Raw genomic sequence first — 24,907 nt, 5'->3', positions numbered from 1 at the left:
AACAGACAATATTCTGAGGATCCTGTGGGTTGTTTTCAGTCAGGATCATGATGAATTCCTCTTTCAACTCCTGGTTAAGTGACAAACAGCTTCTGAGCATTTGCATAAAACTTGTAAATGAATTAATCCCAACTACACTGTTCATCCTTTTTGATTCAATGGCCTTTTGATAGGTGCCACCTCAAGGCTCCTGACACCAGATCCTAAATGGCACCCTATTCCCTACATAGTGCAATACTTTTTTACCAGGGCTCTCGTCACAAGTAGAGCACTATATACCATTTGTGACGCAACCCAGCTATACTCACCGCTTCAGTGAGATTCAGTTGGTCAGGGGGCTTGATCAGTCTTTCCTTGCATCCACTCATCTCCTCCTTTACCCATCTCTGTTCCATCTTCCTCATCCTGGCCAACACAAACAGTAACTGCCACATTTACCTTATTAGGTTGATATAGCCATTGAATAATAGCAACATTAGCACATAGGTTTTTGACAAGCTAAATCTGGCTTGCCTAATGCTAATATGGATTGCTAAATGGACATACCTTTTTCTTGCTGACAGCATTGGCAGCCTGTGCCGCAGGTGCCTTCGGCTGGGATAGAGCATTTGACTCCGATACAAAACAGACATATTTCACATAAATTTGTTTCATGCACCACTAGGAATGCATCTCAATAGTCTACAGTCAATCAGTCAGTCGCTTTGTCTGCTTGTCTTCTCTCCTTCATCTGCAATGTTCTGAAAATTAAACTATAGATGACAGCAACCAGGCATTTGCCTCTCACCTGTTCAGTTCCAGGACAGGGGACACAAAGAGGAAGCCACTGTACACTCTTAGAAAAAAAGGTGCTATATAGAACCTAAAAGGGTAGAACCCTTTTGGTTCCGGGTAGATCCCTTTCCAAGGTGGTTTCTACCTGGAACCAAAATGGGTTCTCCATGGGGACAGCCAAAGAACCCTTTTGGAGAAAAAAATGCCTAAGAGTGTAGACTATTGAGATGTCATTAATATATTAGTAAGAAAAACAGTCACTCTGCTTATTATTAGCAATGTTACTACAATGTTGCAATCGTGCATGCAGCATTTCGACACCACATTAGCTAAGTTAGCTAGCTAGCTAATAACGTTAACTTTAGAAAACGTTGCCTGCTTGGATTTCACAGTCTTGTAAGGTACAGGCATTGTGTCAAATAGATAAACTATTGATAAGAAATATCGTATTAATGTATTGATAACGCTATACAACTTTTTAAAATAGGGGAGAAATTAAACGTTTTCAAGCTGCTAGTGCAATTCCCTAGCCCGAGTACCAATTTTCTAACATTTTGCATACATCCAGAGTAAAAATTAATTGAATGATCCATACAAATATGCCAGGCAATTGTACTGTATAGCGGGGTGGTTAGTGCGTTGAACTGTATAGCGGGGTGGTTAGTGCGTTGAACTATTAACCTAAAGGTTGCAAGATCGAATTCCCGATCTGACAAGGTAAAAATATGTAGTTCTATCCCTGAACAAGGCAGTTAACCCACTGTTCTTAGGCTGTCATTGAAAATTAGAATTTGTTCTTAACTGACTTGTTTAGTTAAATAAAGGTAAAATAGTGTGCCTAGACTATATGTCATAAAATTGGATGTATATATCAAATAATATATACCTAATTGTCGACGTTCTTGTGATTTCTTAGATGGATTATTTTATGCATAAACCCATTTTGCCATCGCTCGTCCATCATTGGATGGTGTCATGAATAATGTAAATATTTTTCCAGACCCGGAAGATGGTATCGACGTATCTCTGTCTGTTTTGGTTGAGTCACCTCGGACCATGCCTTAACCACTGATGCCTTACTGTGTGGTTATAGGCAGAAACCAACTAGAATCATGCAAACTAACCGATAATTCTTGCGACAAACTAAGGCCTTATTTGATTATTTTTATGCTTACAAATGTTTAGATCTTACATCGGTTTGGCGGTGTAACGAACGATTCGTCAAAATGATGGAGGAAGAAATGGATAGGTTCCAAGTACCCCCAGTAACAGAGACACAGCCCTTGGTAAGTGTAATGTGTTGTAGCGTTTATTGTTACATTTAAGTGTTCAAATTATGTTGCAATTAAGCCTAGAACTACAATGTAAATGCGTGTACGGGTTGGTTTGTCGAACATCTTTGTCATACAGATCACCAGTCGCTGGCTGCTTGCTGGGGGTCCCATTCTATATGGCAATGTCAATCAATGATTTTATGGAGTCGTCGTTTGCATTGCTTCTGACCGATAACATTTGATTGAATGGACTTCGTCTAGCCATCGTTGACATCGATTAGTCTTTAACTAAACTGGTGACGTGTTATTTCTTGTGAATTGGGGATGGGGAAGAGCTCGCTTCGATATGTTAACGGTTGCTGCTGGTGGGGTGAATAGCTGTTGTCTCCGGCTGATGCATAGTCCCAGCCAATGATTTATATATACACTAGATGACAGCGATGTTTTGAAGCCACCGCGCCTCCATCTTCGCAAAAAAATATTCTGGAAGCTTAGTAATGCATACATAAGTCTACATTTGTTTTTGTCGTTTATTCTATTAGACACCTTAATGCACACCAGTGGCGACCCATCATTCAGGACAGGAGGGGCAGAGCCCCACGTTTTTTGTTGTTGCCTGTTTTACATGTTATTTTGGCATTAATACGTGGCACAAATCAGTTTGCAAACAATGTAAAAAAGTATATATGTCATTGAGTTAGAAGTCTTGGTGGTTCCAAACTTCCAAACTTAAACATCATTTAAGAATGATGGAGGCCAATGTGTTCTTGGGGACCTTCAATGCTGCTGAAATGTTTTGGTACCCTTCCCCAGATGTGTGCCTCGACACAATCCTGTCTCAGAGCTCTACAGACAATTCCTTAAACCTCATGGCTTGGTTTTTGCTCTGACATGCACTGTCAACTGTGGGACCTTATATAGACTGCCGATTACATTGCACTCCACGAGGAGACTGCGTGGCAGGCTGACTACCTGTTACGTGAGTGCAGCAAGGAGCCAAGGTAAGTTGCTAGCTAGCATTAAACTTATCTTATAAAAAACAATCAATCTTAACATAATCACTAGTTAACTACACATGGTTGATGATATTACTAGTTTATCTAGCTTGTCCTGCGTTGCATATAATCGATGTGGTGCCTGTTAATTTATCATTGAATCACAGCCTACTTCGCCAAATAGGTGATGATTTAAAAAGCGCATTCGTGAAAAAGCACTGTCGTTGCACCAATGTGTACCTAACCATAAACATCTTTGCTTTTCTTAACATCAATACACAAGTATATATTTTTAAACCTGCATATTTAGTTAATATTACCTGTTAACATGAATTTCTTTTAACTAGGGAAATTGTGTCACTTTTCTTGTGTTCAGTGCAAGCAGAGTTAGGGTATGTGCAGCAGTTTGGGTCGACTGGCTCGTTGCGAACTGTGTGAAGACCATTTCTTACTAACAAAAAACTAAATTATTTGCCAGAATTGTACATAATTATGACATTGAAGGTTGTGCAATGTAACAGCAATATTTAGACTTAAGGATGCCACCCGTTAGATAAAATACGTAACGGTTCCGTATTTCACTGAAAAAATAAATGTTTTGTTTTCGAAATGATAGTTTCTGGATTTGACCATATTAATGAACTAAGGCTTGTATTTCTGTGTGTTATCATCTTTGGGATAGGGGGCAGCATTTTCACTTTTGGATGAATAGCGTGCCCAGAGTGAACTGCCTACTACTCAGTCCCAGATGCTAATATATGCATTTTATTATTAGTATTGGATAGAAAACATTCTGAAGTTTCTAAAACTGTTTGAATGAGGTCTGTGAGTATAACATAACTCATATGGCAGACAAAACCCATTGAAGAAATCCAAACAGGAAGTGAGAAATCGATTTTCAAAACAGTGCCTATTGAAATCCCTGTTAGTTATGGATGTGCTTGCACTTCCTAGGGCTTCCACTAGATTTCACCGTCTTTAGATACTGCTTTTAGGATTCTACTATAAAGGAGGGGCTCATAGGAGCTCTTTTTTTTGTAACAGTATTTTTTATTGGAATTTCACAATTTTCACCCATATTAAGAGATACAACAGAGACAAAGCACACAGAACAAAAACAAGAAAAACAGCACCCACTTACACATATCTACGCGCATATATATACACATACATACATACACACACATACATATACCCATGCATATACACACACATACGCATACATACGCGCACGCACACACACACACACAGATACACACCCATACACACGTACACCATTTTCCTCTTCCCGCTCGGTGCTTCTCTCGCCACATCAACATCATTGCGTCTCTCAATACATACATTTTAAACAAACTTACAAACAGAAATTAAACAAAAAAGCTCAGTTTAAACCAAGAGGTTAGGTTCCACACATGGAACATACAGTGTAGTTCTGAAATACATAGATCCCCGCCGTTCTAAGAGAATCCTTGCAGCATAATAGCTGATACCTCAGGTTCTAGGTAATTTAGATAAGGTTCCCATACTTTGTAGAACTGGTCTGTTTTAGAATGCAATGTACATGTCAGATATTCCAGAGGCACCCATTCAAATAGTATCTTATGCCAATCTTTAATAGAAGGAACCTTATCACTAATCCACTGTAAAAGGATGTTTTTCCTCGCTGCGAAGGTAAGGATGTTGTAAAGCCTCCTTTTACCCACAGAAGTAACATGCCTACTAGGGAGACCTAACAGTAAAGAAACTGGGTCCAATTCCAGGTCAACCCCTAGGATCTTTTCAATTTCTTGCAGAACACCAGACCAGTATCTTTGTATTTTGGTACATGACCATAAACAATGTGTTAGGGTGCCTGTATCAGTTTTGCATTTAAGACACCGAGGGGAAGAGGAAGTGGGGCTAAAAGCATGTCTGAGATTTGGGGATATATGCAATCTGTGTATTATTCTTAATTGGATTGCTCTAGTACGGTTACATATAGATATTGTTTTTGCATATCTCCAAATGTCCTCCCACATCTCTTCGTCAATAGTAACAGACAATTCTTTCTCCCAAACTTGTTTCACTCTCTCTGTGTTGACAGCAGAAAAGGACCTTAAAGTATCATAAAAAAGTCTTACAGACATTTTCCTTTGTGGGGAAAAAAGCATTCTTTCAATGACAGACACATCAGGGTTACCAATTAAGGCGGTGCTCTTCAGAATATAATGTCTTACTTGTAGGAAGCGGAAAAAGTCCTGCTTTGGGAGTCGATATTTCTCGACCATCTGCTCAAATGACAACAAAATCTTATCAGCAAATAAGTAATTTAGCCTGCGTACGCCTTTATTAAGCCATAAGTTAAAGCCAGCATCCAGCAATCCTGGACTGAAATCTGGGTTGTTAAGAATTGGGGTAAGAGCAGAGGTTAGTTTGGACCTTCCCAGGAAGCGTTGAACTGACCTCCATACTTTGAGTGTGTTAAGTGTAACGGGATTATTGCAGTGATCTTCTACAGACTTGAAACTTCTGAAAAATAAAAGATCCTGTAAGGGGTATTTTGAAAGAGAAGTCTCAATGTCTAACCAAATAGAGGAGTCATCATTTGTGATCCAGTCAGAAATCTAACAAAGGTGGGCACACCATTGATAGAACCTGATATTGGGCAGGTCCAAGCCGCCCATAGAACTTGGCAGCTGCAATATTACCATCTTAAGTCTTGGCTTGCGTTTACTCCATATAAAGGAACTTAGCCATCCATTTACATCCTTTATTACCTTATTGGAGAGTAATACTGGGATCATTTGGATTGGGTGAAGTAGTCTAGGTAAAATGTTCATTTTCAAGAGGGATATTCTACCCAACCAAGAAATCGGGAGAGAGTTCCAGCGCTCCAGATCCTGTCTTATTGTATCAAACAAGGGAACAAAATTGGCTTTGTACATTAGCTGGAATTTAGGAGTTACAAATATACCCAGATACATGAAACCTGAGGGAGACTATTTAAAAGGGAAGGGGGGAGAAGTATTAGGTACAGAGTGTAGGCTACCAAGTGGCATAGCCTCTGACTTAGTAAGGTTAATCTTGTAGCCTGAGAATTCGCCGAATAATTCAATAATATTAATAAGAGATGTAATTGAAGTCTCGGGACTAGAGATGAATATCAGGACATCATCAGCATACAAGCTTATTTTATGGCGAACATCACCAATGAGCAGCCCCTGTATAGCAGGCGTTACCCTGATGGCCTCGGCCAGTGGTTCCATAACGAGTGCAAAGAGGAGGGGGGGATAAAGGACAGCCCTGTCTGGTACCTCTGTGTATAGAAAAGCTATTTGACCTTAGCCCATTAGTAAGGACAGCAGCCTGAGGATCATCATATAAAACTTTCACCCATTTTATAAAGTTGTCCCCCAGACCAAATTTATTTAGAGCAAATAATAGGTAAGACCACTCCACACGATCAAATGCTTTCTCAGCATCTAGGGAGAGCACAAGACCATCCACAGCACTTTGTTGGTAGGCTTGAATTACATTAAGAAGCCGCCTGACATTGTTGCATGACTTACGGCCCCTAATGAAGCCAGTTTGGTCTCCTTTCACAATTAGTGGCAGTGAGTCCTCTAATCTTGTGGCTAGAATTTTAGAAAGCAATTTTCTATCCACATTCAGAAGGGAAATGGGTCTGTACGAGGAACAAGACTCTGGACTTTTTCCCTTTTTGAGAATAAGTGAAATGTTGGCTTCTCTCAGCGTTTGAGGGAGTTGGTCATTTGAAAATGAGTGGTTAAACATATCACGCAATGGCTCAAGGATCAGGCCATGGAACTATTTATAGAACTCACTACAAAACCCGTCTGGTCCTGGGGCCTTACCATTTTGCAGATTCTTAATTGCGAACATTATCTCTTCCTTGGTAATAGGGGCATTAAGGAGGGACCTCTGCTCTTCGGAGATAGTAGGGAGCTCAATCTTACAAAATAAGTTCTCCATTAATATTGGTGCATCCTTTGGCAGTTCTGAGGCATAAAGGTTTGTATAAAATTTCTTAAATGAGTCACTTATCAATTTATTTTCATATAAATGATCACCATCAGAATCAGTAATAGTAGCAATTGACTGAGAGTCAGCCCTCTTTTTAGCTAGGTATGCCAAGTACTTTCCTGGCTTATCGCCATGTTCATATAGCTTTTGCCTGACAAATCTCATTTTCTTTTCAGCGTCCTGTGTTAGGAGAGAGTCTAACGTTGATCTAATGACTGATATTTCCTTTAAAAGGGCAGGAGTGGGCGTTTTAATGTAGTCCTTCTCTTTAGTTCCTAATTCACCCTCTAACATTTTTTGCTTTTCCCGCCTCTTAGTAGCTGTGTATGACATAATCAGACCCCTGGCATACGCTTTACAGGTCTCCCAAAGGAGCGAGGGGTTATCTGTTGATTGAGAGTTAATAGAGAAAAATGCTTTAAACTCTGTAATAAAATATGATGTGAATGTATGGTCTTTAAGAATGGTTCTGTTCAACCTCCAATGTCTTGACCGATTGAATGCCCCGTTGAGTTTTATGTCCAGGATCACCTCAGCATGATCAGATATGACTATGCTTCCTATCCTAACGGATAAAACAGACTGCAAAGACGTCCTGGGCATAAAAAAAAATATCTATTCTAGTCTGACATCCATGAGGTGCAGAGAAAAAAGTGAACTCTCTGTTGGAGGGTTGAAAAGCTCTCCAGACATCCGCATACCCCAGATCATCACAAATAGCTTTAAGTGACTTAGCTTGAGGAGAGAGTGAAGCTATATCGCTGGGAAACTTATCAATAAGGGGTTCAACAAGCAGTTAAAATCTCCTCCAACCACTGCAGTGTCCGAGTTTAATTCTGAAAAGTCTAGAAATGCCTTAGTGAGGAAATCAGGGGGTGAGCAGGGGGAAGTAAATATTCATTATGGAAATGTTCTGCCCTTGTAAAGTACCATTAATTATAACAAAGCGACCAAATTTATCTTTGACACAATTCAAGACCTTAAGTGGTAAGTTCTTTTTCACCAGAATTGCTACACCCCTTGTTGTAATTTCAGGTGCTCATCATCAAATGAGTTTCTTGCAACAGGGCAATATCAATATTTTCTTTTTTCAAAAAAGACAGCACCTTCTTCCTTTTAATGGGGTTATGGCTCCCTCTAATGCTCCATGTACATACACGCAGTCTGTTACCTGCCATTGTATCTTGACCATTCAATATCCAGACTGGATCCTACTGTAAAAGTGGGGTGGTACCTTTTTCCATGTGTTGAACTCTCCTCTATCTCACTGAGCATAAACAAACGATATGAACCCTGAACTCGAACTATACTAAACCCAAAAATGAAACATGTAAAGATCCAAAAGGGGGTTTTCCCACTAGCTAACATGCAGGGGATTTCAACTCTCCAATGTAGACTCTTAAGTCTGCATTGCCACTCAATAGCCTCATCCTTTATATGTATGGAAAAGAAAATCAATAGAAGAAGATTGAGGCTCTTCCACCTAAAACCAAGCCTGGGCACCAATATGGATTCACACATATCTCAGCCTGAGCTATAGTGGCTATTACTTTAGCAAGAAAAATAATAAAGATACGAATATTACTGAGCCGGAGTACGTGAGGACTCACACCACTGTTTCATTATCAGATTCAACCAAAAATAAACAAAGTTATTCAATGCTGTGGAGGTGCAGCTTAAAGTTATTTACCCGAGAGAGTCAATAAACGCAGCAGCCTCTTCAGGTGTGTAGAGCTTTTTAGGTGATCCGTTGACCATAATTTTCAATGTGGCCGGGTACAACAGTGCGTAGTCCATCTTCATTCTCCTGAGTCGAGCCTTCGCCTCATCAAACGCTTTGCGTCTTCGTACAACCGCTGTGGAATAATCATTGAAGAATGAGACCTTTGGACCTTTATGTTGACTACCATCAGAGCCGATGTTTCTAGCCGCATCCATGACGCGCTGCTTGTCGGTGAAGTTGTGGAACTTTATAACCACCGGCCGTGGGCGCTGATTGGGACCGGGTATCGGTGCTTGAGAGCGATGGGCTCTGTCCAGCTTCACACGACCAGCCTTAGTGTCCATTTGTAGGTAGCCAGGGATCCATTCCTCAAAGAATTTTACGGGAGTCCCACTACACGAATATTGCATCTGCGTCCTCGATTATCCAAGTCGTCAATGTGCTCCGCCATTTCGCGCACCTGTTTCTCAAGTGCTTTTATCTTAGCGTCCATAGATGTAGTTAAAGTTTCCACTGCAGCAATTCTTCCTTCCACCTCAACAACACGTTTCACAACCCTCTGTATTTCAGCTGAATGGCCTGCTATTGCTTCCAAGACCGTTCTTATCTTAGCATCGATCACTTTAGTAATGTTATCAGTCATCTTTTGAATCATAAGGTCCATTGTGCCTGTATCCGCAATGGTGTTAGCTTCGCTAACGTTAGCTAGCTCCTCATGCACATCCACAGGGGTGGTGGTTTTGGTCGACTTCTTAGTAGTTCTATTGGGCATGTTGTCGGAGATTTTTGCGAAATAGTCGTCAAGACTCATTATATGGTAACTTATTTAGCCAATTCTACCACTTTTTCAAGCTAGGAGATTAATGTAAGAATATAAATTTACGAATGCCACGAGAGCTCGCTGAAACACCGTGTTCTCTCTACGGCACCATTTTGTCCCCCATAGGAGCTCTTTTAGTGAGTGGTCTGGCAGAGAGCCTCGGTCTCATGACGCGCGGTCACAAGAGAGTTAGCTCCCATTCCAATGCTTTTCTTCAGACAATGAAATTCTCCGGTTGGAACCTTTGTTGATGATTAAAGTTAAAAACATCTTAAAGATTGATTGCATACATCATTCGACTTGTTTCTACGACCTGTAACAGAACTTTTGGAGTTTTTGTCTGGAGGAAGTGCTCTTGCCTCATGAAGATGGATTACTGGGCTGAACATGCTAACAACAAGTGGCTAAATGATGGACTTTATGGAACAAATCAGTCATTTATTGTCGAACTGTGATTCCTGGGAGTGCCTTCTGATGATCATCAAAGGTAAGTGAATATTTATAGTGTTTTTTGTAACTTATGTTGACGCCAAAATGGCAGCTATTTCTTTGACTGTTTTGGGTTCTGAGCGCCGTTCTCAGATTATTCTTTTTCCGTAAAGTTTTTTTGAAATCTGACACAGCGGTTGCATAGAGGATAAGTCTATCTTTAATTATATGAATAACAATTGCATCTTTTATCAATGTTTATTATGAGTATTTCTGCAAAATCACCGGATGTTTTGGAATCAAAACATTACTGCACGTAACGTGCCAATGTAAATTGAGATTTTTGGATATAAATATGCACATTATCGAACAAAACATACATGTATTGTGTAACATGATGTCCTATGAGTTCAAGCCTATCAACTCCCGAGATGAGGCTGGGGTAACCGAGGTGAAATGGCTAGCCAGTTAGCGGGGTGCGCGCTAATAGCGTTTCAAATGTCACTGGCTCTGAGACTTGGAGTGGTTGTTCCCCTTGCTCTGCATGGGTAACACTTTTTTGGGGGTGGCTGTTGTCGATGTGTTCCTGGTTCGAGCCCAGGTAGAGGCGAGGAGAGGGACGGAAGCTATACTGTTACACTGGCAATACTAAAGTGCATATAAGAACATCCAATAGTCAAAGGTTAATGAAATACAAATGGTATAGAGGGAAATAGTCCTATAATTCCTATAATAACTACAACCTAAAACTTCTTACCTGGCAATATTGAAGACCCATGCTAAAAGGAACCACCAGCTGAGCAAGGAACTTAAACGTTAGCTTTCTTACATGGCATATATTGCACTTTTACTTTCTTCTCCAACACTTTGTTTTTGCATAATTTTTTAAATTAATTGGAACCCTTTTTCTCCCCAATTTTGTGGTATCCAATTGTTTTAGTAGCTACTATCTTGTCTCATCACAACAACTCCCGCACGGGCTCGGGAGAGACGAAGGTTGAAAGTCATGCGTCCTCCGATACACAACCCAACCTAGCCGCACTGCTTCTTAACACAGCGTGCATCCAACCCGGAAGCCAGCCGCACCAATGTGTCAGAGGAAACACCTGGCAACCTTGGTTAGCGCTCACTGCGCCCGGCCCGCCACAGGAGTCGCTGGTGCGTGATGAGACAAGGACATACCTACCGGCCAAGCCCTCCCTAACCCGGACGACACTAGGCTAATTGTGCGTCGCCCCACGGACCCCCCGGTCGCGGACGGTTACGACAGAGCCTGGGCGCGAACCCAGACTCTCTGATGGCACAGCTGTCGCTGCAGTACAGTGCCCTTAACCACTGCGCGACCCGGGAGGCCCTGTTTTTGCATTATTTAAACCAAATTGAACACGTTTCATTATTTATTTGAGGCTAAATTGATTTTATTGATGTGTTATATCAAGTTAAAATAAGTGTTCATTCAGTATTGTTGTAATTGTCATTATTACAAATTCATTTAAAAAATCGGACGATTAATCGCTATCGGCTTTTTTGGCCCTGCAATAATCGGCATCGGCGTTGAAAAATCATAATCGGTCGATCTCTTGTCATAGACTACCCTGAATATTTTAGTAAGTGGGGCATTCCTTAGATGGAAGCCCTTTTTATCCCTCACAATTTTTTTGTTGGAGCTCAAAATCTCCAAGTCACTATTCTGATCGTTTATAAACCCCTCGACCAAGCGTGTGATTGATTCCAAGTTTATACGTGGGCATTTTCATAGTTTTGAGTCACACCTTTGGCTTTCAACACCACGTGATTGTCTTTAGTCCTAAAATCATAGCTTTTGGGACCACAGGTGCACCATTCAGTGATATGGTCACCATCTTAGAGTTCACTCGTTAAACCACCCAGATAGTTGATAAGTGGGGGGTTCCAATCACCCTGTTTGCTTACATAGACCACAGAGTCTGTGTCATGGTACAGAACCCACCTCTGAAGCTGCTCCATGTACAGTTCAAGTCGGCCATAGGCCGTGGTAAATGCTTCAAGAAACACATTTACATTACCCGGAGGTAGAACCCACTTCTTGTTACATCTCCATTGCACCAGGGCAATGTCTTGACTCAAGAATGAAAAATGTGAAATTTCTCATTGGTCCGAAAAAACAAATTCCAACAATCCTTCGGGGTCTTTAATGATTGACGTTGTTAGCATATTGCATCTCTGTGAAAGCTTCCCACAAAGAGATTTTAAGTACAATTTTGACATGTTTCTTTTGGTTTTGTTGACCTCTATTCTGTCATGGTCAAGAAGTATGCCTTCTCTGTCGTGATAGTCTTGAATGTACTTGTCTTTGCTCTCTTGATCTGTGACCGATGCAGGATAGCCTGAAGCCATTTGCTTGCATCTCAAGAAGGTCTTGATGTACTCTTTAAAAAGTGTGTCTTGATTTCCTGGAAAAGTTCCACACTTCAAAGATTTTGGCCACACTATACCCCATCTCTAGAGCCTTAGATCAAGAAAGAGCCTTGACAGTTGAATTCTCTGAGTGATCACAAGGGTTTTCCTGGTTGTTGTTTTCACTGCAGGTGCGACAAAGGGGAAAGAAAAGTTTTCCTTGTAAGGCAACACTGGTATTAACAAACCCCTAGGAGGGTAGACCGTTGCTTTGATCAGACCAAAATAGATTTGGGGTAAGTCAGTCGTGGTGAATAATTTCAGGATTCCCCATAGGATAGCATGAGGAACTCATTACATGAGGATAAAGTGATGTAAAATCTACATATCCTATTGTCTCGTCGGGTTGTGCTACATACCTCAATGTCAAAGCATTGGTACGTACTCCATACAAGGCCTGTCATGGTTCCAAGGGTTCTGGTGTGTCAAAGCTGGAAAGGAAGGCTCGAATATGAGGATCAGACTTTTTGAGTGCGATCCATTCATGCGCCCACATCACATTCACTTTTAACCCGTAAGTAGCCTGTAAAGATTCCAATTTGTCTTGAAACTCTTGGTTAATTTCACCAAAAGTCTTTTGGGTTAGGACACACGTCCTGGGGCACAAAGCAACATTTACAACCATGGAAGAAACAACCGTTGTACTCAAACACGGTCTCAACACTGTCAATCTGTGTGTATCCATCTACATGATAAGGCCCAAACACCTTCTCACCCCTATTCAAAGCATGTTGAATAAAAATGTCTTTATCCTGGGCCAGGTACTCCAACCATTGAATGGACCCACTAGAGTATGACTTGAATTGGCGTCGGTAGTTGTCAGGCGAGGGGATAGCTATAGAGGCTGTAGGTAGAAAGTGTGTACTATAGGTTTTCGTGCATGCCGATGCAATAGTTGTACAACTACAGGGGTCAATGCCTGCATCTTTGATTACCTCTTCTCTGAATCTGAGGCATCCTTCACGAAGTATAACCACATCATTGTCACAGTATGATTCCATCTCTTTATGGAAATCAAAGGTGCTATGTCTTACTGTCTCGTACCACGTCAGGAATCTCTCTAGCTCTTTGGGAGACATTTGATCACCCCCGTACATTTCGGGGCTGGGATAAGATCCGATATAATGTAGATTCTCCTCAGATGTGTAGAAGTGGGGGAACCAGCCTTTCACAGAGTTTTCAAAACTCAAGGCCTCTGGCATTTGAGCCAATCTCATGGGTAAGAAGCTTAAACTGTCAATGTATCTCTGGTTGAAGGCGGGGTCTACAAAACACAAGATTTTACTACCTTGAGCTATGACACTGGGTGCAACGCCTTGCTGTATCAAGGGGTTCAAAAGAAGGTAGGAGTCATAGGCTCTAGAATTGTGCGCTATAAACGTGAAGTTTCTGTACTGGGGTTTTCTAAAGTGTTTTAGAAAGAGGGCCCCTCTGCCGACCACTTATCACCCTCAAAATCATAGAAAACATATTTCTCTGAATGTTAATCTTCAGCCAAGGGCTGAATATAACACTTGTGTGGCACCTCTTGAACCACTTCAGCGTCTGCTTTTCAAAGGCCCTTTACAGATTGGGCAATTTTGGACATTTCTTGTTAATGTCACAACTGCTTACAGATTTACAGGCCTTGGGGTGCCATGTTTCAATTTTGTGTTTTTCGTAACAGTAGGCCGAACGACATGTGCGGTTACAATCCGCACAGGGTGTCAGGTTTAACTTCTCTAGGGTAGGGGGCAGGATTTGCAATTTTGGATGAAAAGCGTGCCCAAATTAAACTGCCTTCTTCTCAGGCCCAGAAGCTAGGATATGCATATAATTGGTGGATTTAGATAGAAAACACTCTAAAGGTTCCAAAACTGTTAAATTAATGTATGTGAGTATAACAGAACTGATTTGGCAGGTGAAAACCTGAGAAAAATCCATTCAGGCAGCAGGATTTTTCTTTTTTTGTAGTTTTCTATTCAATGCCATTACAGTATCCATTGACTTAGATCTCAAATTGCAGTTCCTATGTCTTCCACTAGATGTCAACAGTCTTAAGAAATTGTTTCAGGCTTGTATTCTGAAAAATGAGGGAGTAAGAGCAGTCTGAATTTATTGTGGGAAGCTTGTGGAAGGCAACCTGAAAGTTTTGACCCATTAAATGTCAGGAATTGTGATCAACGGAGTTTAAATGTATTTGGCGAAGGTGTATGTATACTTCCGACTTCAACTGTGTGTGTGTGTATATATATATATTTATTTATTTATATTTATATTGTTTTCAGCAATAGTAGCAGTACTTATTCAATTTATGAGAAGGTGTTACAGCAGATCACACACCACGGTCCGCATATCGACATGCCGAAGTTCTTCCACTAAAGGTCAGACCTCCACCTAGCATAGTGGCTTGCCGCTCAAGAACAGTAGTGGACAGATGAGCCATTGCCGACTATCGGCTTGCCGATGCTGCTGCCGGAGGCCCGACCGCAGCGAGCTGCTAACGGTGTGCCACCCAAAAAAACTCTGGCGGACCAGCAGGTCATTGTTAGCTGGGACATAACATCAATTTTTTTATGGTACATTTTGCTTTTTTGTTTTTACACGTACTGATCATTTCAAAATTATATTTCAATTCTATCTTTTAAACAGTGTGAAGAGGGGTTTGTTCTCTGCCCACTTCATTTTATGGATAAAGAATCTGCCATTAAAAATAAACAAATTAACAATAAAAGTTCATTCAGGGTCCATATCATTTTGATCAAAATAAAACAAAATATCACAGTCTTTCAAATTAACTTTAATAGTAGTTCCTTTTCAAATAAAATCTTCTAACTCACTCCAAATTCTTCTGACTTAAGAACAGTCCCAAAATAAATGGTCAAGAGTCACAACCACAAAACACATATTTGTTATCTATAGCTATTTTGAATCTGTGTATAATAAACGTCTTTAAAGGTGTGCTTGACTGCTGTTGTTATTGCAGAACGCTCTGATCAACCCTTAAAGAGATGGGTTTGGCTAAAGCTTAAGAGGGTGTGAACGATGCTAAATGGGTGTAGACAAAGAAGGGCTCTCCAGTAGTAGTGCAAAAACGTTCAAAGGCCATTTTCTCAAAAGTTTATCAACTTTCAAAGTAAAATTACTTTCCCATTGTTATTCAACTGTAGTGTTTGATATACCAATTTGTATCTCTGAGTCTCTACTTTTATCCAATGTATTAAAAAAAACACAATTTTACATTTTGCTACTTAAGACCGATTTGAGCCGGTCGGTCACACATACCCATCAGCAACCACAGCTAATGAAATCACTGTAACCCTTAACAGAAAGTTGCAGTGTGTTCTGAAGTGGGTGGCCAATAATAAACAGGTCCTGAAGATCTCTAAAACAAGAGCATTGTATTTGGTACAAATCATTCCCTAAGTTCTAGACCTCAGCTGAATCTGGTAATGAATGTTGTGGCTGTTGAACAAGTTGATGAGATTAAATTACTTGCTGTTACCTTACATTGTAAACTGTCATGTCAAAACATATAGATTCAATGGTTGTAAAGATGGGGAGAGGTCTGTCTGTAATAAAGAGATGCTCTGCTTTTTTGATACAACTCTCCAAAAAGCAAGTCCTACAGGCTCTAGTTTAGTCCTATTTTGATTACTGTCCAGTTGTGTGGTTGAGTGCGGCAAGGAAAAGCCTAGTTAAGCTGCAGCTGGCTCTTCATTGTAACCAGAGGGCTGATATAAATGCTACGCATGCCAGTCTCTCTTTGCTAAGAGTTGAGGAGAGACTGCTTCTTTTTATAAGAAACACCCATGTGTTGAAAATCCCAAATTGATTACACACACACTTACCCCACCAGACATGCCACCAGGGGTCTTTTCACAGTCCCCAAATCCCTTTTTTTTTGTAAGTACAGTATGAGAGCCAATATTGCATGAAAAAAATATTGCATTGAACAGCAAAACTGGTTTTAAAAAACAGATAAAACAACACCTCACTGCACAACTGGGGCGGCAGGGTAGTGTAGTGGTTAGAGCGGTGGACTAGTCCCCAAGCTGTTCAAGCTGACAAGGTCGTTCTGTCGTTCTGCCCCTGAACAGGCAGTTAACCCACTGTTCCTAGGCCGTCATTGAAAATAAGAATTAGTTCTTAACTGACTTGCCTATTTAAATAAAGATAAAATAAACAACGCCTCTCCCCTATTTGACCTAGATAGTTTGTGTGTATGTATTGATGTGTAGGCTACGTGTGCCTTTAAAACATTGTTTGATGTAGTTCTGTCCTTGAGCTGTTCTTGTTTATTCATTTTACATAAATGTGATATTTCAGTTTATATTTTAATATACATTTGTACAGAAAAAGAAAAACCTATTTTTGCTTTGTCATTAGGGGGTATTGTGTGTAGATTGATGAGGAGAAAAAAAACAACAATTCAATCAATTTTAGAATAAGGCTGTAAAGTAACAAAATTTGGGGTCTGAAAACTTTCCGAATGCACTGTATGTTATGTTTCATATTTTGTGTGGACCCAAGGAAGAGTAGCTTCTGCTTTTGCAACAGCTAATGGGGATCCTAATACAATCCCAAAATGGAGGCTATTGCTTAATGACATGTCTGTCTACAGTGTAGACTCAACACAGTACCTGTTTAAATGTAATAAACTGTGCTTGTTAAACTGAAGGCAGCAGAATGGGAAAACTGCAAGGGAGGGAGTTTCAGGCCCTGCCTGCTGTGCCGGTTGTTAGTGGTCTGTTGTTTCAACACGTCAGCCAGTTAGTTCCCTGGAGAGGATGCAGTGGTTTTTTCAGGCTGCCTGCAGGCCTCGCCCATGTGGGTTCTCCACTCCGGCCTACTTTAGCTGGCTGTAACAGGGCTAGGCTTTTGGTGAACATAATGCAGGGCTCTGTCAGTGGAGTAGGCCGACCAGTCAGCCAACCAGACCCTCAACCACCCAGCAGTTCTTGTCTGTGGCAAGTGGCACCCTATTCCCTTTATCGGGCACTACTCAAATGTAATGAACTTTTTTAGAGAATAGGGTGCCATTTGGGACGCTCTTCCTTCTCTCTTACCACTGGAGCTCCAAAAGGAATACCCTCTGTTCTGTCACAGACCCCCAGGTGCCGTCACTCACAGAAAGCCACACTGGCCTACTCCCAGCCCAGCCTCGCCAGTAGAGTGCTCTGGCAGTGGCAACTGACCTAGCAGAGTCACAGACAGGCACATATACACGTACACACACTGAACAGTGGCCTCTGTCACCGGCTTTCACCTCACGTGAGCAGAGCCTAACCTAAACAGTAAAATATAACCCCCCTATTTCCACCTGTTGTTATGCTGCAATGGTTTGCCTGTTTTGGAATTGCAAATAGGGCTGTTGTTTATGAAAGCTGATTTGTGCCGTAGGGGTCAAATGTAAAACAACCACAGCAAATCTTGAAATGTGAACACATCTAATAGAAAATGTCCTTATCAAACATGGGAAAAGTATAATCTGTTTTTGTTCTGCAGCAGGACCCAGCAGCATCCGACACCTCTGAGGCCGACTCTGACACTAGAGAAGGTGAGACGGTGGCCATGAACTACAAGCCCTCCCCACTGCAAGTGAAAATAGGTGAGCCTTATTATAGCATCTCCACCAGACATACACACACACACCTCTCCACTCCTCGTTCCCTACATATGTACAGCATCACTGTGCCTGTGTTTACTAACACATGGTGACCTTCACTAAGACCATCTCTGTCTATCCATTTTTAAATCTTTCAGTCTGTCAGTCAATATACAGTTTAACAACATACAACCACCAGCTGTAGCATTTGAGTGAATTCATAAATTGAAAACGTCTTCATTGCCAGAATCTCACAGTATCCCTTTTAATGAGTTAATTAAGTAATTCTCTCAGTCAGTAGTTCATCTATTATTTTGCAACAACGCTGTGTTCTGTGAGTGAGCACAATAAATATTTCTGATGGGTGTATACAAAAGTGGGATTGAACCTTCACGGTTTTGATATTGCTTTTCTTCCTATTAGGCCACATGCAGCACTTCATGCATGAACCATGTAGAAAGGCAGGTTCTGCCAGATGCACTGAAGTGATGCAATTCTTCTTTGCCATGAACTGTATCTCTGGAACATTATTCCTTTACCACGTTGTGTGGAACGTTTCGGCATAGAGCTGTCGAAATAGGTTGTGAGTTACTGACTGATAATGTCATAGTTGAATATGAATATCTGGGCTGTTTCCTCCATGAATAAAGTTTTAGTGTATTAATCTTCCTGAGCATTGCTATGGTTGTTTGGGGTTTATTGGCCAAAGCCAATACCCAGATTCTGCTGGAGCCACATAAAGATCCTCTTTGACAGTCTAGCACTGGCAGGCTGAATTTACTCACTGTATTCTGGGGCAACAACTTTGAAAGAGCAATGAGGTGACAACTTCCAATCCCATAACCATATCTCCCTCCCTCTGTCTCTCCTGCACTCAGTTGGTCAGCAGCACTGTGCTTCAGAGATTAAGTAAATAAAGTGTCAGGTTTATGGTAATTGGGCTTTGCATCACAATCATCTCTTGGCAGCTTGGTTATTCTTTACTGCACTGCAGGGGAATTCCAATCACACATGCCACAGTGTGGAAGTCATATAGAGGTCAAGCCCAAAGTTTACAATAACTACTGACATGCCCCTCCAGTAGGGCTAGGCTTATATGAGGTATCAATGACCACAGTGTTCTGTGTCAGCACAACCAGTGTTGCAGTGCAGTTGCCTACTTATATTGATTTTAGTCATTTTCAGGTGGAAGGTAGTGATAGACCTGAATGTTAACAAATAAATTATAGACCAACTAAAGCAGGAATGGGCAACTTATTTAATTGTTTTACTCAGTCGATGACTAACTGTTGCAAGTTAGAATTTGGTTGTGCGTCAGCAGTTTTTCTCATGTTATGTCAGTCACTGACAGCCACTCAATTATCCCATGTCAGCTTAACAATTTTAGTTTGGTAAGTTAGTCTAGCAGACAGCAGTCTAAATTTAGTAATCATAGCCGAATTACCAGCCGAGGGTCCCCCATTGATTTTGTTAGCCAGTCTCAAAATGTGTATAATTGCAGGAAATCTGCTGTAAAACAGTTAATTTTGCTCTCCCCATCGGAAAATTAATAGAATTGCATGAATTGCTGACCCATGAGCAACTCCGGCCCCTCATGATGAGTTCAGATTTTTTGTGGCCCCCACCCCCATCAAAGTTGCCCATCCCTGCACTACATGAATAAAAGCAGATGAACAAGCAAATAAATTGAATAAATTGTGGAAAAGGGTAGTAGTATTTCACCTGATACAGATCGAAGAAGGGGGATAGGGTTTACAGTCATCGTTATACGTCATATAGCAAAACGATTCGGTCTGCACTGAAACTGGAGGCTCTGAGTTGAGTACTGTGTGTTGAGCAGGAAGGACTCCCCGGATGACAATGGGGTGACAGTTTCATTCATATATATGATGGAATCTCCTGTGATTGGCAGAGAAACAGAGAGAGCTGGCCAGGAAGGGATCAGTAAAGAATAGCCCCGTCAACCACCAACCAAAGAAGAACAACGTCATGGCCAGAACACGGTAACAATAAAGATCACACTATTGGTTTCCTATGCTTTTAACATGCTCTTTTTATTATTTGTCCCGACGTCATTTCACGGCAGCTTGGTGCTTGGTTGACTTCTTTTGTAACATTTTGTACAGTCCCTTCAATTTGAAATTCTATAACAAGTTAGAGAAAGGTTTGTCTGTAAACTCTTACGCAGAGAAAGAATAGCCATTCAAAGAATTTCTACACCAACCCTGCAAGGGGACAGCCAACCAGTGTTTATGATGACACTTAACATTTAAAACATAAACCATGAATATTTCAAACAGGGACTTTAGAAATGGTATCCTTGTGGATTGTGAATGATAAATTCAGACTCACTTTAGTTGAAAAACCTTGGGCCTGGTTCAGTCAAACCCACTAACAGGGGCCCATTCCCTTTGTCTGTAATCCTAGTCCCTGGGTGGATTATCAGATATGGTAGAGCAGCTCCCTCTAAACCCAGAGCCCCAGTTTATAGGCAGCAGCCACATTATTCTGAAGGCCAGAGATTACCCCAAAGCGCACTAACCAGGCTAGGAGAGTGCTAACCCTTGCTGTGGCTGACTAGGACAGTTGCTGCTGCTGATGTTGAGGCTGGTTCATGGTATTTATAATATCACAGTTTTGTCCCAGATTTAGCCACGTGTCTATTGTATTCAAGAGATCAGAAGAGGAAACCAGAATATCATCATTTTGGCACCACAGTAACTGGAATTTAGCTAAGATTTGACTTTGAGGAGTACCCCCATTTATCTTCTGCTAAATTTGATTACAGGGTTGGTGGCTCTCACCTCCTCTTCACACACCTCCTATGTTTTATGCTTCTAATCTCCAAGACTTTCTTCTCTCATCTTCTTTAGTTTGGTGGTGCCAAACAAAGGCTACTCCTCTTTAGACCAGACCAGCCCGGATGAGAAGCCCCTGGTAACGCTGGACACAGACAGGTAACAGTGAACATAATGTTACTCTGGGATTTAAACAAGGCGAGAAAAATAATCCTTATTGAAACAAATCTCACATCTTGCTAATGTCTTGGGCTACTTTCTCTAAAACTGCCGTCCAACAGCCCTGTTCCAGAGGTCCACTGTGAGCCTTCAGCCTTTTAAAGCGCTGTCACAATGCATGGGGAACTACTTTCCTGAATTCCATACAGCCTGAAAGAGTAGCCCCTGCCAGAAAAAAGAGTGACACAACTCGAGAAAAGTTTGCAGTTACAGCTCTGCTCTGAGCCGCTCTCTTAGCAGGCAGAGGCATTCCCAAATGAGGGAAAATCTTCTCCCAGTGTGCCGGATTAAAGGGCTTGTGATTTGTACCGCCGGGAAAAGAGGCTCAGGGTCCTCCCTCCTACTGTGCTCCCAGTGCTCCCTGCACAGTGTAGTAGTGTGTGAGACAGAAGGTTTGTGTCCCAAATGGCACCCTATTCCTTTAATAGTGCATTACTTTTGATTAGGGCCCGTGTCAAAAGTAGTGCACTATAAAGGGAATGGGGTGCCATTTGGGATGCACTCATGGGTCCCCCACCCTGTGTTGTTGTTTTCCATCATGTTCTCAGCCGATGGGATCTCCTTTACTGATCCCAGCTTTCTGGCACCCATCCAAATGATAATGTAATGTTCTCACTCACTCACTCACACACACACACACACACACAGAGAGAGAGAGACACTTGTTTGTCTCCCTTATTCCAGCTATGCATGCACACTCACTCCCTCAGTTATTCTCTTTCTGTTGTTCTCTCTGTCTCTCTTACACACACTCTCACTCAATTTCACTCTCATTGTTGTTCTCGGTCTCCTCTTTCACACACGCTTTTGTATTATGTTATGTGCCCTTACTCGAACGCACACTAAGAAACACGTAAACACATGCGTTAATACATGAAAGTGCATACAGTACGTGTTTGTGTTGAGGTTGTTGTCTTGAGTTTGGGCGTGTCTGATAGGGTTCAGCGTCATTAAGAATGCTGATCCTGACTCATTACTGGAGTCAGGATCAGCAGAAGGTTTCAGATTGTCTCTGCTGGTTGTCTCTGCTAGAATAAATTAATCCTTCTGAAATGTCAGTCTTTGTGGTACCTTATTATCTACTAGGGAGATGCCTGGAGATATAAAATAACATGGCACTGCATTTTGATTTTCATAAATCTTTCTGGGAGAGTATACCCTGAAACACTGAACACTCAACAATTTCGAAAGTATCCGTCATTGTAAATAATAATTTGTTCTTAACTGACTTGCCTAGTTAAATAAAGAATAAATAAATAAATAAATGTATCCCAAAATGAGTTGAGACTTCTTCCCCTTTTGTCTAGAAATTAAGCACCATAGTACAATATTGTACTATTTACGGATGTTTGACTTCTTTTACTGTCGCTATCAATCTTGTTTCTGTTGCCCCCTGGTGTTAGGGAGGTCCAGGAACCTTATTATTAATCTTTTCTTGTTTCAGTGATGATGACTTTGACATGTCCAGATACTCTTCGTCTGGATACTCCTCCGCCGAGGTGAGATGTCTGAGGGACCAGGTATCTATGCACTACATACGGTTAATTTCACCTCAACCCTGTTATAAGCTGTCATAGGCACTACATAACCTGTCATGACACGGTCCTGCTTATGTTAATTCCCATGGCCTTTATCCTGTAACCTGAATCTCATCTCTGACCACCATTCACTTTAGTCAATTTATAACTAAGGAGTTTCTATCAGTCATGATTTATCCATACATTACAATCAGCACTTGCTGACATCAATAATGCTTCATCACCATTCATTTCTATTCATATATGTGTCTGTCTATAGATGTGTTTTAGTTGTCATTTTCTCCTTATTGTCTCACTGCAGTTTAATCATTTGACACCATTACTTGGTGTTAGGTGTACAACTGACTATACAACGACTAGCACTAGCACGACCCATAGCAATTTTATAGATCCGTATGTTGTACCTAAAACAAGTAAGATTTCAACTCAATAATGAGATGTGTGGTTCTTATTACTATGATTGTGAAATGATTGTTTTTTTCCTCTGTCCCCTGCAGCAGATCAACCAGGATCTCAACATCCAGCTTCTGAAGGACGGTTACCGGCTCGACGAAATCCCTGACGATGAAGATCTGGATCTGATCCCGCCCAAATCAGTCAACCCCACCTGCATATGCTGCCAAGCCACCACCTCCTCAGCCTGCCAGATCCAATAGCCCCTCCCACAATATACGCCATGACTCCACCCTCTGCAGTGAGCTTACCTCACCACTGGGGCGGCGACAGGGAGAAAGAATGCAATGATCGGAGGGGGAGAAAAAAACAGAAGAATAGGTCTATTGGAATTAGTGTGGATATGAAAAGGGTGAAAATGCACAAAATATGTACTCCTATGGTAGGACATGTGCGTACATTTGTTTGTTATGTTCCAGTGAGGTACTAGGTTTTTTTGTCTGAGTAGTATTCTTGGAATAAAACACAAGGACAAAAGAAGGACTCAAGAATGCAGTGTTTCCAAGATTGCCTGTTGTGGAATAGATCTTCGCCTTTGCATGTCCTTCTGAAAGTCTTTGTTTCTGTTACGGTACGTATGGAGGGATTAACAGCCAATGCACTGTGAGCATGGGAAAATAACAAACATTTGATTGAACAGAATGAATAGTTGTCTAAGTGTGTATCATGTCCAAAATTAAACAACTTCAGCATTACAACATTTAAGGGCCTCACCGGGACCGCCAAGTGCTGAAGCATGTAGCTCATAAAAATCATCTGACCTTGGTTACAACACTACCGTGTTCCAAACTGCCTCTAGAAGCAACATCAGCACAATAACTGTTCGTCGGGAGCTTCATGAAATAGGTTTCCATGGCCTCACACATACCTAAAATCACCATGCGCAATGCCAAGTGTCGGCTGGAGTGGTGTTAAGCTCGCCGCCATTGGACTCTGGAGCAGTGGAAATGCTTTCTCTGGAGCGATGAATCACGCTTTACCATCTGGCAGTCCGACGGACAAATCTAGGTGTGGCGGATGCCAGGAGAAAGCTACCTGCCCGAATGCATAGTGCCAACTGTAAAGTTTGTTGGGAGAGGAATAATGGTCTGTGGCTGTTTTTTCCATGGTTTTTGCTAGGCCCCTTAGTTCCAGTGAAGGAAAATCTTAACACTACAACATACAATGACATTCTAGACGATTCTGTGCTTCCAACTTTGTGGTAACAGTTTGGGGAAGGCCCTTTCCAGGGCTCAGTGCACAAAGCAAGGTCCATACAGAAATGATTTGTCGAGATTGGTGTGGAAGAAATTGACTTGCCTGCACAGAGCCCTGACCTCAACCCCATCGAACACCTTTGGGATGAATTGGAACACCGACTGCGAGCCAGGCCTAATCGCCCTACATCAGTGCCCGACCTCACTAATGCTTTTGTGGCTGAATGGAAGCAAGTCCCTGCAGCAATGTTCCAACATCTAGTGGAAAGCCTTCCCAGGAGAGTGGAGGCTGTTATAGCAGCAAAGGGGGGACCAACTCCATATTAATGGCCATTATTTTGGGATGATATGTTCGACGAGTGGGTGTCCACATACTTTTGACCATGTATATATTTTAGGTTTCCAATTCCAAGGACCTCATTAGTTGAAATGCAAAGTGAGTTTTGATTTGAGGGGATTTGCAGTCGTCTTACTTCTATCCTCTTTCATTCTTTCCCTGTTGTTGTGATACGTGTTTAATCCCCTAGAGTTGATGTCCGCACCCCTGCGGAAATATAATTAACATAATAAAAAAATCCCCATCAAAATCTCTGTTTTACATGAAGGTGAGAGACATCAGAATAACTATTCTTATCTACGACT

General features: G+C 41.4%; 1 protein-coding gene across 3 annotated transcripts; it reads left to right on the top strand.

Moving 5' to 3' along the window:
* The first annotated feature begins 1,768 nt into the window (after positions 1–1,768).
* LOC112254769 (protein FAM219A) lies at positions 1,769–23,715 on the top strand. Of its 3 annotated transcripts, none has more exons than XM_024427600.2 (6): positions 1,769–2,060; positions 17,965–18,064; positions 19,974–20,064; positions 20,935–21,018; positions 22,523–22,598; positions 23,114–23,715. In XM_024427600.2, exons 1-6 carry the CDS (start codon positions 2,001–2,003, stop codon positions 23,270–23,272), a joined length of 570 nt encoding a protein of 189 aa, XP_024283368.1. In that variant the 5' UTR covers positions 1,769–2,000; the 3' UTR covers positions 23,273–23,715. The 3 variants fall into 3 exon arrangements, with proteins under 3 accessions (XP_024283368.1, XP_024283369.1, XP_024283367.1); XM_024427601.2 differs by having other exon boundaries at positions 1,770–2,060; positions 17,962–18,064; positions 22,523–22,577; XM_024427599.2 differs by having other exon boundaries at positions 1,770–2,060; positions 17,962–18,064.
* The last annotated feature ends 1,192 nt before the right edge of the window (positions 23,716–24,907 follow it).

This window comes from Oncorhynchus tshawytscha, linkage group LG07 (assembly GCF_018296145.1).
Source record: "Oncorhynchus tshawytscha isolate Ot180627B linkage group LG07, Otsh_v2.0, whole genome shotgun sequence".
In the NCBI taxonomy this organism is placed as follows: Eukaryota; Metazoa; Chordata; class Actinopteri; order Salmoniformes; family Salmonidae; genus Oncorhynchus; species Oncorhynchus tshawytscha.
This window is presented reverse-complemented; position numbering and strand designations above follow the sequence as displayed.

Excerpts from the sequence above, each read along its gene's own strand:
- LOC112254769 (XM_024427599.2), top strand. The coding sequence starts at position 2,001 with ATGATGGAGGAAGAAATGGATAGGTTCCAAGTACCCCCAGTAACAGAG. Across the intron at positions 2,061-17,961 it reads TAACAGAGACACAGCCCTTG|CAGGACCCAGCAGCATCCGA; the intron begins GTAAGTGTAATG and ends TTTGTTCTGCAG. Across the intron at positions 21,019-22,522 it reads GTAACGCTGGACACAGACAG|TGATGATGACTTTGACATGT; the intron begins GTAACAGTGAAC and ends TTCTTGTTTCAG.